General features: G+C 36.5%; 1 protein-coding gene across 2 annotated transcripts in view; it reads right to left on the bottom strand.

Annotated features, from left to right (window-relative positions):
- Window positions 1-4,716: 4,716 nt before the first annotated feature.
- The window catches only part of LOC128855697 (N-acetyl-D-glucosamine kinase), a 43,906-nt gene continuing 35,817 nt past the window's right edge, over window positions 4,717-12,805 (bottom strand). For both annotated transcript variants that reach the window (XM_054090830.1, XM_054090831.1), the window contains exons 3-5: window positions 8,293-8,503; window positions 6,936-7,161; window positions 4,717-5,598 (exon numbers count right to left, since the gene is read on the bottom strand). In XM_054090830.1, coding sequence (XP_053946805.1) covers window positions 4,985-5,598; window positions 6,936-7,161; window positions 8,293-8,503 — 1,051 coding nt within the window. In that variant the 3' untranslated portion in view covers window positions 4,717-4,984. The remainder of the gene's footprint in view (window positions 5,599-6,935; window positions 7,162-8,292; window positions 8,504-12,805) is intronic.

Here is a 12,805-nt window from a genome sequence, read left to right as displayed (position 1 = left end):
TATTAGTCAATTGATTTATTTTACAAAAATAAAAACATAGCATTAATACATCATGTTTCGACTTGACTTAAGCAAAATTAAAAAAGAATAATAATAATTGTAAAATTTATCGCTATTTGTGTGGCGCCCGTTTCTCCAGAAGTCCCTTGCGATGATCATCACCAGTCCTTCATCTAAAATCGATCGGACAAGAGAAATTAGTTTTATTAATAGATAATCTTGTGCCTGATCAAAGTGTTTTTTTTTCAAAATTAACAATATGGCGGCCTCAGGAAATATTTTTCATATTTTCGAAAAAAAACCGACAATTAATTGTTTACAAAAAATCGAAATTTTTGAAAAAAAAATCCTACGCCTGATCGCCACGAGATATTTATGTTTTTCAAAAGCAGTATAAATTTTATTGAAATGTAGGGTAGAAGGGGGAGGCTTCGACATTTTCAAATTTGGCTCGCATTATAACTGCTATTTCTTTCATTTCAAGAATAAACAACGGTGAAGTTGAATTCGATGCTTGCATATGAATTGATCAGTGATTGCTTGAACGCGGTGGTGAGTAGATCAATTTTTTTATTTTTGGTAAGTGTACATGTAAAATAGTGCGTGCAAGTATTAGTGTGTAAAAAGTGCAAATTACGACGTATAGGTTTCGTTTTTTGCCAAACAATATTATATTAGAAGTGTGATTTGGTGTTTTTGATGATGTTTTAAGAAACATAAGCAAATAGAGTTTTAAGCGGAAACTTGAAACAAGTGCACGAGGGAGGATTCGACAACGTTTTTTGGGAGGTTCGACAAATTTTCGAAGCCTCCCTTCTGCCCTATTTTACTCAGTAAATAATATTTTGCAGCTACCAAGATGCCAGATGTATATAAAAGGAAGTGTCCTGACAGAGTGATCGACGAGGATAATATGGAAAAAGCCCTGGAGGATGTTAAGAAAAAGAGAGAAACTCCTTCAAGTGCTGCTCGCAAATATGGAATAAAGCGGACAACTCTTATATCCCGATTATTAAAGCAGAAAACAAATATGGGAGTTTTAAAAGATTTTCAATCCAAATTTTCGTCGAATCAAGTTCGTACGGCATCGCAAGAAAGAGATTTAGCAGCTTATTTTAAAAAATGTTCAAATGTTCATCAATGACTAACTTACGACTTAGCTAGACGATTCGTTTACAAATTTGTGTCTAGATAAAAAATAAAACATCCAGCAAACTGGGACAAAGAAAAGAGAGTTGGGGTAGATTGGCTGAAGTGTTTCATGCATAGAAATAATGATATAAGTCTACGAAAACCTAAATACACTAGCATATTGCGCATTTATGGATTTTCCGAGGAAGCGGTTACAATATTTTTTTCAAACTTAAAAAAAGTATACGAATCACACAACTTTACCTCTGATCGAATATACAACGTAGATGAGACTGGAATAACTACTGTGTTAGATTCTCCTAAAGTAAGCATTGCTCTGTTTTTGTGTTTCAAATACACCTAATGTCAGTACATATATAAAAATTCTTAGGTTATTGCTGAGAGGGGAAAGCGAACGGTGGCTCATGTCGCATCCGCAGAGCGGGGAACTTTAATAACTATGGTAGGGATTGTCAGCGGGTCTGGTAACCATATTCTACCGATTTACGTTTTCCCCCCGGAAGCGAATGAACCCGCATTTTCTTAATGGATCAGTGCCAGGGTCAAAATCACTTTTATCGAAGAACGGATGGATGAACTCAGAGCTCTTCGTAGATGTGCTTCTCCATATTAGAGGTTACGCTCGCTGCACTATCGACGATCCTATACTGCTTTTAATGGACAATCATGTTTCGCTCTGCAGCCTAGACAGCATCATTTATAGTCGCGATAACGGAATATGTCTAGTTTCTTTTCCACCACATCAACCACTGGATTTATCAGTTTTTGGACCTTTCAAAAAATATTGTGAACAATCTTTTCACGATTTTATGGTAAATAATCCTGGAAAGAAAATATACATTTCACATATCGCAGAGCTCACAAAAAATCCATTTTTGAGAGCTTTTTCTCTTGAAAACATTGTAAAAGGATTTTCAGCCACTGGGATCTTTCCCTACAATTCATTAATCTTTCCTCAGTCAGACTTTTCCCACTCCGAAATCGAATTAAACTCTGATAGTGCCGGCGAAACTCACCAAGCCGAATGCTTATCGTCCGAGAATATTCAGAGGCCATCATCTGAACCGAATTGTTTTTCTCCAGAAGTTATCCGTCTTACCCAAAAACCAAGGAAAGTCAGAATTTATACGAATTCTCCAGAAAAGTTACGCTGAGAGGAATTGAAACAGCAAAGCATAGATAACTTTAAGTTACCGAAACTAAAATTGTGTAAGAAAGTCAAAACACTGCGAAATCCAAAAGCTAAGAAACACCGAAGAATAAGTTACTCACCATCTAGTGAAAACACTTCCTATAGCTTGGCTGATTCTTATAACTCATTTGACTTTGGTGAGGATCTCAGCAACGAGGAAACGGCATTGGAGGTTGCTAAAGAAATTCATATTGAGGGCAAAGATCCCATGAAGGAGCAACTATGTGTGGAGAACGAAATGCAAATTGAGGAAAACAAATTTGTACTGGTTAAATTCACAGACAAAGCCGATTTCTTTTACATTGGTGTAGTCGTAGAAGTGGGAATTACTACGTGCATAGTCAAATTTCTTGGACGGCAGCTCAAAACACAACTATTTTATGAACCCCTTATTGAAGACAAAAGCTTGATTTCAAAGCAGGACATATTGCGTACTTTGCCAACACCTGAACATCCCCCAGGAACTTATACGGAATATATTTTCCAAAAATTCCACTTACAATTCATATTTCACTTATATGTTTTATAAGGGTCGAAGCCTCCCATAAGGCTGACGAAGCCTCCCTGAAAGTGGGAGGTTTCGTCAAATATTCCCGTGATAGTTTTTTGATTAAAAAGTTGAAAAAAAAATTAAATAAGAAAAGTAACGACAAATTGAGAGTGGCACAAACATGCATAAAATCAATAATTATGAAAGAAAATAACTGCTTCGTACTCCAGTTTCTCTAAAAACAGTATTTTTTCTTAACCTGTCGAAGCCTCCCCCTTCTACCCTACCAAGCGATTTTTAAATTACAGTGATCATCAGTTCAAAAAACATAGTTTTGAGAAAAACGCATTTAAAGTTTTGCTATCGATTTCCGGAGCGTTCGAGCGCCCTTTGTTAATTGTTGAATAACTCGAACTTTCACACAATATTTTTATGATATTATACTTTAAGAAAATGGAAAAAAACAAAAATCAAATTTGTTTGAAAATTCTGACTACCCCTAACCCCTTAATCACCAAGAAGTAGAAGCATAAAACTCCATAGAAATCTTCACTCCTTCCGCTTCCAATAAGAGATGTTATTGCGATATTCAATAATAAATGATCGTATGTTTATTTCATTATAAAGAAGAAGGTATGCCGTTAATAGGTGGAAAATAACATCAGGCAAATGACCACCACGACCACGCTTACAGGACAAAACCCTTTTCATGAAATTTTCCATAACCGAATTGCAAAGTGGCTGCCCTATGTCCTCGATAGCCTCACGAGTTCCATTTTTGAGGTCTTGAATCGGCCCTGGGCTGTTGGCGTATACCTTCTCTTTCACGTAGCCCCAAAGAAAAGGTCACAAGGTGTTAAATCACAAGATCTCGGTGGCCAATTGTGATCACCTCTGCGAGAGATAACACGGTTCGGAAACTTTTCCCGCAAAAGATCAATGGATTCGTTGCTTGTGTGGCACGTAGCGCCGTCTTGTGGAAAAAAAACGTTGTCCAGATCAATACCATCCAGTTCCGGCCATAAAAAATCGTTAATCATCTCTCGATAGAGCAATCCATTCCAAAATAACACCTGTTGTTGGAAAACCCTTTATTTCGGAAACTGCAATAACGGTGACAGGAGGCTGTGGTTCAGAAGTACATTCCTTTGCATCATTGACCGATTCCCATTTAATATATATATGACTTCAAATAAACTTTATAAATTTTATCTATAATACATTTATTTACATTCTTCATTTTAATCATACTTTTAAATTAAATTTAGAACTTTGACTCAATTCGCAAATTTTAATTTGTGCGTATTTTTTCTTTGCGATCAGCTGTTTTCTCACTCGCAAATTCTTACAAGTAAAAATACATCCTGTCATATTTGCAACTTCCCCTCAAAATGGAATGTCTTTTTGCTCTCTCACTTTCCCCTACTTTGCAAGGGAGATAAAATTACAAATACCAACTTACATATACGGCTGCTAAGCATTATGCGTGCTTGTGCACATATGTGTGTATGTAAATGTTATATGTAGTTCTCCGCAGTTGTTAAAAATGAAGGCAATTTATTATTTACTATATGTATTTATAGCCACATTTCTAACTAAAAACGCGATAACAAACGTGCATTATGGAAGAATTGACTCAAGTATATTTCCACGCCCACAGCATGACGTACTTACTATCGCGTACATACATACATACATACGAATGCAATCTCATATTTGCACTTGCACTAAGCTGTAGTAGCGATCACATTCCTTGTTATCGTTGTTGCTGGAGGCATGGCATAGTAACCTTGATTTATGCAATTCAGTGTTGAGCGTTGCACAGCAGCATGGAAAACTCAACAGCTGACGACTTTCAGAAAAATAACCAGAAACAAATAAAATTGGGCTTCATAAAAAATGGAATTGGCATTTATTTATTAACTAAAGCTACAAGTACAAGCAGTAAATTGTTTAACTCTGTGTATATGTGAGTGTATATGTGTTTGTGTTAATTAACCTATGGAATTCAGAGTTTCTAATAAAACGAGTTACGCGATAAATTTATTTATTAAGGCTACAATGGTGCTAATCACTTCTGCATATATGTATGTAAGTATGTGTGTGCCTACACATACATGTACGTATTACTTGTTTTTGTTCCTTGAAGCTTAGCAGCGCACTACAATGCTTTCCGCCGATGAACAGCCATTGCTGCTGTGCCCATTCGTTGGCTTTTCCTTCGTGTGGTAATGATACATGACGTCGAAATTGTCCAGATAGTTGCGCGGCAGTCGCATCTCGATAGCGTCCGCAGCCAGATAACAAGCACCATACGCCATGCTCTTTGTTATGGTGACCAGTCTCAAATCGAATGGAATGTCATGTTGACGCATTTCATGCTCGAAACCCTCCCGCAACAGGTGCCAACTATGCCAAACGGAGCCTACGCACACCACGCTCAGATAGCCGGTTTTGACCAACTCATCCTGCACTTTTGGGATCAGCGCTGCTATGCTGCGCGCAATGCAGCGACCGGCATTGTTGAAAATGGACTTGGCGAGCGCATCATCTTGGTCGGCTGCGTGCGCTAGCTTCTTGCAGAGGCTTGCATAGAATGGCTTATCGAATTTAGCGTAGCAGTGTGGCAGTAAGTCGAAACGCGTGTCGACATTGAAGTGCTGCTTGATTAGTTCCCAAACGCAGTCGATAGGATAACGGGATTTTTTCAAATTGTCAATGTCATCGAATACAATTTTCATGGCTTCATGTGCGATGTAAAAGGCTAATTGAGAGGAAAAGAGAAGAGAGAGATAAGAATTAAAATCGAATTGGTTGCATAAAATATTTTTTTGCTTAATTGCAACAGATCACTATCAGAGCGAAAGTACATACTACAGCAAAATCTCAATAAATGTGGGTTTGAAATTTTGACACATTTATGGAAAATTTTCGCAATCAATAATAGCCTAAGTCAAAAATCATCCGTTCGAGAGAAAGCACTAGGGCATTTTTTTCAATTTTTCAAATTTTCGTAGCACTTTAAGTCCTTTTTCTTATATAATATTTTTTCTAAGAAAATTGACTTATGTGTTGTTATAAGATTAATAATAATCAGAAAAATAAGCACTGGGAACATTTTTTTTTTCGATCTTTAAGTACTTTGACTTACATTTTCGCTAAAAAAATTGTCTAATTTGTTTTTGTAAGATTAATAGTTATTAAAAAATAATAATAATAATCCCAGAGCTACCTGTTGAATTACGTGAATAAGTACAGTGAAAATTTTCAAAAGAATTAGCTTAATAGATTTTGAGTTATGGCGTACACGGACTGAAAAAAACTTTCCGAAAAATGCTTTAAAATTTTGCAGGTATAAAAACTCGACTTTGAGAAGCGGATGCTCAAATACTGATTAGTTCGTAAATTTTGCTCCCATCGACTAGAAATTCATTCATTTTAGGTTTATCCCCATTCACATATATATATGTATATATATAATTGGCGCGTACACCCTTTTTGGGTGTTTGGCCGAGCTCCTCCTCCTTTTTATGGTGTGCGTCTTGATTTTATTCCACAAAATGGAGGGACCTACAGTTTCAAGCCGACTCCGAACGGCAGATATTTTTATGAGGAGCTTTTTCATGGCAGAAATACAGTCGGAGGTTTGCCATTGCCTGCCGAGGAGCGACCGCTATTAGAAAAATTTTTTTTCTTAATTTTCGTGTTTCACCGAGATTCGAGAACCTACGTTCTCTCTGAATTCCGAGTGGTAGTTACGCATTAATCCATTCGGCTACAGTTACCGCCAAATAGTCGGCAGCTAATACACATTTTAATTGTCTTCAGAGCATTGCCTGGTGTAAACGAAAGGTAAGAGTGAGAATGCCAGTTTGCAAATGCTAAGGCCACTCACAACAGTTTTTATTCAGTTAAACTATTTTCGTACATAATCATAGTAACTTCGTAAAATTTTTATTATTTTTTCTAAATTTTAATTTAAGTTCAGCTTTTAATTTTGTATAGCTTAGTACTTTTCGTTATTTCTTCGATTAATTTCCTCCTTTTTTTCACTCTCTCTTAATAGTTATTATTTCTTTTTATTCATTTTTTTGTACTCACCACTGCCTTCATCGCCCATAAAGTGCCCCCAGCCGCCACAGGTGTATGTGCTGCCATCAGGATTACGCAGCAAAGCATTCGAACCTGTGCCGCTAATCACCACCATACCGCCAATGGGTGAGGCGGTGAAAACGCTGCCCATTGTATCGCTGCAGACTACATAACTGTCGGCGATTTCAGGAAAGGTGTTACGCATCTCATGCTCAAGCTCCTGATTTGTGGCTTCCTGGAAAATAAATCACAATAAATTCATTCCAAGGTGGTTTGGAAGAATTACATTTGACAGAAATTAGAAACTACTACATTATCCCATTATAATATAAAGGGTGTCCGTTGGCAGAATTATGAATGAAAAGCTAAATTAAAAAATAATCACTAATGAGACAAAAGTTTATTTCAGTTACTATTACAAAGAAGATAAGTGCGGATTTTATTTTTTTTTTTACTTATTTCCTCTAATTGTTGACCGCTACGTCGGATACGATTTTGGAATCTTTCCTTCATTTTCCACGCCATTCGCCATAGTAGAAATGCCGGACTACCCTTAACTTCGCTAACAATGTTTTCTCTTAGTGCTGAAATGGTCTCTGGGGTTGTTTCATAGACTCTACTTTCAAGGCACCCGCATGGACAACAGTCAATAGAGGTAAGAACGGGCGGCCTGGGTGGCCAAGATATGTCACCGAGACGGCTTACAAATTTGTTGGGGGAGAAATCACGCAGTATCGTCAAGGTCTCTCTGGCCGTTGCACATGAATCATTGGCCTTGAAATATGCTTCGATAGCAAAGGTACGTTACGTTGTTCGTCCGTCCATTGCGACATCGTGACTAAATAAATAACTCGCACGAATAACGAAGCTAACGCGGGCCGCTTGCGGTTAGAGAGAAACTTTAAATTTAGAACATAATTCTGCCACCGCATACCCTGTATATATGTACTATATAATATGAATCAGGAAAGTATGCACAAAAAATCTCATATTTTTACAGATCTTCTCAGGTTTTTACTTACACGCCGAAGATACAAATAAAATAAAACGCGTTTAAGTCTTAAAATCTTTAAAAACTACATGAAAAAGTTTATGAATTTCATATTGTGCAGAAAAATAAGATTAAGGTTGGTTTTGTTATTTTCCTTATTTTTCTTCAAATATTAACTTGCATCGAAAGATGAATTTTTCACCGGAAATGTCTTATGTATGATTTGGCATTCCAACCATCTTCAAATTAGTTCCTCATTTTTATTTCAACTATGAACCATGAACCATGCACAAAGTTCACGTAAAAAAATTCAGAAACGAGTTTCCTAAGCAAATATGGAAATTTATTCATAAGGCGAACTTTTATCTCTTTTACCTGTTCGCAACCGCTCAGACTTAAACCCAAACTGGCTAGACGCACTTCAGATTCAATGCCAGCCTCTTCTTTCGCACGCTGCACCATGTCGGTGATTCGTCGCGCTACTTCCGGTATGCCAACCATCCAATGATTGGTGCCAAGACCAGTGGTCAACGCCAGCGAGTTTCCCTGTTCATCGCAGATCACAAGACGTGAGTGTGTGGCACCACTACAAAAATAGGTAAGGAAAGGAGAATTTTGATAAACAAGTACAGAAAAAAGCCATCTTAAAAGTTTAAAATTAGTTATTTATGGTATGCATTCAATTTTGCACTGTAAAAAAATACCTCAAACTTATACTGAAATTCCTGGCGATCTGTTAACTAACTTATGCCATTAAGAAAATAACACCGAGAAGAGCAAGATGCTTCCAACCATGGATGATCCCTTACATAGACATTTTCTACCCGTTAAGAACGAATTACGTATAGTAGATAATCAAGTGAGAGCTGGGAGCTGGTGTTAAGGTAAACCAAACTTTCGTAAGAAAAAAGGTGTGAAATAAGAGCGACCTTCGGGTTCTTCCACCGCCATAATGAATGAGAAGATGATTTAGTCAATCAGTAACACTTTAACTATAATTGTCTGCTGCAAAACCTTATTGAGAACGCGATCGAGCACAAGAATTATAATAATAATAATGAAATATCATTAAAGATATAGAAATCTTAAAGCAAAAACAAAAGAAACCAATAGAAGAAATTTTCGATACCCAAAAACAGAAATTCAAAGTATATGCTGCTAGACTTACAAGATATAAAGAGTCAAATCAAAGCAAAATAGACAATAACCTATTTATAAGTAAGGACAAGATGTTCTATAAGCAACTAAATAAAACAACTGCAGCTAATATAAATTCACCAACGAAGGAAGAAATCACTTTTTATTGGAAGGAAATTTGGTCAACACAACTCAGCACAACACGTGGAGAGAGAAAGATGGCAGGAGCACAAACAGAAAAAATTGGTAATCAAACCATGGACAATCTACAAGAAAACGAAACCTATAAATATTTGGGTTTTCAACAAAGCATCAAACTAGACCACACAACTATTAAAAAGCAACCTGCAACACAATATGAAAAATGCCTCAAACAAATCCTTAAAACATATCTAAATTCCAAAAATCTTACCCAAGCCATAAATACATATGCTATCCTCATACTATCATACTCATTTGGGATCATACGTTGGTCTAACACAGATTTCAATAACATAGAAATAGCAACTAGAACACAGATGACAAAATATAAAAAGCTACATCCAAAATCATGCCTACAACGAACTCCAATACCAAGAACAGAAGGGAGGAAGAGGCGTTCAAGACATTCAGAACCTAAACAACAATCAAATAAATAATCTTAAACATTTTTTCCGAAACCAAACCCATTTACACATAATGCGGGACCAAAAAATTGACAAGAAGAACAGCTACACCTCTCTACAAAAAGGAGAACTTTATCCTGAAACTGAGGGATTTGCGATCGCCATTCAGGATCATGTTATTTTCACCAAAAATACATTTTGAAAGATCCCAACATCTCAGATGCCAAATACACGCAGAAACGATAGACCACATAATCACAGGATGTCCAGTACTTGCCGGTACCGAATACACAAACAGACATAATATAGTCGCAAAAATTCTACACCAAGAAATAACAAACAAATTAAAACTGGTTAATAATGGTAATAATAATAATAATTGCCGCTCACACCCTTTCTTGGGTGTTTGACCGAGCTACTTCTCCTACTTGTTGGTTTGCGTCTTGATGTTTTTTACAAATGAAGGGACTTGTACTTATATGCCGAATCCGAACGGCAAATGGTTCTTCATGAGGATCTTTTCAAGGCAGACATACATACAATCAGAAGTTTGCCATTGTCTGCCGACGGGCGATTGCTACTAACAAAAACTTTTTCTGTAATTTGGAGTTTCGTGCTTGGGGATCGCCCGAATGCAAGAATTATAAAATATATATTACGCACATTGAAGTGGATCAAGTGGTATGATCACCTAAACGTTCGTAGATTTTTATTGTTTATGAAACTCACAAATTGATATTATTTCTAAGAGTACGAGAAAGTCCCAAAAACGATGTCAGAAAGGTACGATGTCTTGGTATCTGAAAGGTGACGGCAGCCATAATAATTTGTCTACTTGGTGGGAAGAGAGTGTAGAATTTTACGAAATTGAATGAAAATCTGCTCGATTTCTTGGCAGGGCCGATATGACGATATTTTGTGGTCCAATTTTAGTACTAAATAAGTACCAAATACTACGTAAATGCTTGCCTGACAGTCAGTTCCAATGTCCCTTCAGTTACACTACTCACAAATTCGTGGATAATATTTTACGCTGTTACAACCCATTATTTCCAGTTTCGGAAATTATTATTTCAGAGAAAAAAGAAATGCTTGAATGCACTATGTATCTGGTATTTTTTCAAGAGTTTGAGAACTTAAAACAATAATACAAAACAGAAATATTGTTAGAATGATTTCTTTATTATTAACTGGTAGATAATTGTATGGCATTTAATTTCTGAATATGATATCCGGCATATGTCCGTCACGGCTACGAATTATAGTCCATTCCAATTTTTGACGTACGGCGTCCTTGATGTCTTTAATAATGCAATAAATTGCTTGTTAAGCACCCTGTATGGCAAGTGGCGCCGTCTTGTTGGAACCAAATGTCGTCGATGTAGTCCGGGAGCCAGGGACTGATTTTAATACTGAAAGCAGACGCCATCCAATGGATGACGAAACCAATTGTCAGCTGGTCCAGTAGCGGTGGGTACGTGCGTGGGATGCTGCGAAACGTGTCGAAAAAAAAATTTTATCAACTCATTTAATACTAAAAAAATAGTCAGCTGCGCCGTATAGGGGGGGAAATACGTCAGCTGAACAAGCGAATTTGTAAAATAAATTAAAAAGTAAAACTACTTTATGCCGATTGAAATTTGTTTACATAATTTTGGACACATATGAAAATATAATAATGATGGTCAGATGCGTTTATAGGAAGACCGTCAGCCGAAGAAGATTGCGTTCATACAATACATGAAAAAAATTTCAGCTGGTATTAAATGAGTTGGTAGAAATTTTTTTTCGACACGTTTCGTACCTTCCCACAATCACACCCACCGCGGGTGCGCCAGCTGACATTCACTTTCGTTATTCATGAAAGCTAAATCATAAGTATAGTCAAGAATTTAACGGTATAAAAACGCAGTCCAAAATCAACCCCTGGCTCCCGGACTAATGGTAGGCCGATTAATTTGTGGAAACAAAAATTCGGAAACAACAAAGAAAATAAAATAATCTTCGCGAACAGATTTATTTTTTCAAAGGAAATTTCTACAATTTGGAAGTGTTGTTTTGGCGTTAAACGATTCATTCTATGCTAAATGAAAACAAGAAAAGAAGTGCTAAATTCAGTCCGGATTCAACTTTATACTTATGTATTTACCCATGCACATTTAAGTAAAATTTAATTTGGCTGGCTGTTAATTTTTGGAATCAAATAAACTAATAAGCAATGAGAGTTCTTATAAGATCAGACGGATGGACGGAAATTTAGTCCTCAGATATAAGAAAGTGGGCGAGGTTTTATTCGATCTCATTAATATTTATGCCACATCGCAGTGAGATGGGGAGCAATACGTGTACTAACAAAATCAAAATTTTACTAATTTCAGGACAGTCTCGGGATCCCGTGATTACAAAATAAGATCCCGAAAATCCCGCAGTCAGTACAGTCCCGAAAATTGTCCGAAAATGTGTCATCCATAATACACTTATCTTGGGTATTTATTAATAGTTTTCATGAAGTGACTGCCCTGGGTCATGTAGATAAATACACAACTTTATACATATATACTTATATACCTATATGTATGTATGTACGTATGCTACTTAATCAAAAATGCCATATGACTGAGCAGTTAATAGAAACATATGGATGGTATGCCGTTACGACATACTCCACATTATTTCTACAATTACTAGAGTAGTCTCTTTTCACACAACCATAAATGAGAGGCTCGCCTAGCTATCTAATTAAAACCAATTTATGCTTTACATGATGCGAAATATAAACTTACACTTGTCAGTTTTTTACACACACTTATACATTCCGGATTGCTACACTTATGTAGTTAGAGGCTTGGCAAGTGTTTTTCGTTTATCTTTCTTTATTCGTCTATATATAGATACACATGTACAATTGCGGTAAAAATAATAGCAGTGCCTCTAATAAGCAAGCAATTAGTGAGGCCCTTACATGCTTTATTTTTTTTCATATTCCATTTTTTTAGAAATTATACTGTGCGGTGGTTACGCCAATTCATAGCTCGGCAACTAAACTTGAATTTTAGCCTAGCAAAATTTAGAAAAGCCCCGGGCCTAACACATAGATGGTTAGATATTGCATTCACCTCTTTTTCGGTTAGTACTGAACCGATGGT

The sequence above is a fragment of the Anastrepha ludens genome, chromosome 2 (assembly GCF_028408465.1).
Source record: "Anastrepha ludens isolate Willacy chromosome 2, idAnaLude1.1, whole genome shotgun sequence".
Lineage (NCBI taxonomy): Eukaryota > Metazoa > Arthropoda > Insecta > Diptera > Tephritidae > Anastrepha > Anastrepha ludens.
Note: the sequence above shows the minus strand (reverse complement) of the source record. Positions and strands in the feature narration are given on the sequence as shown.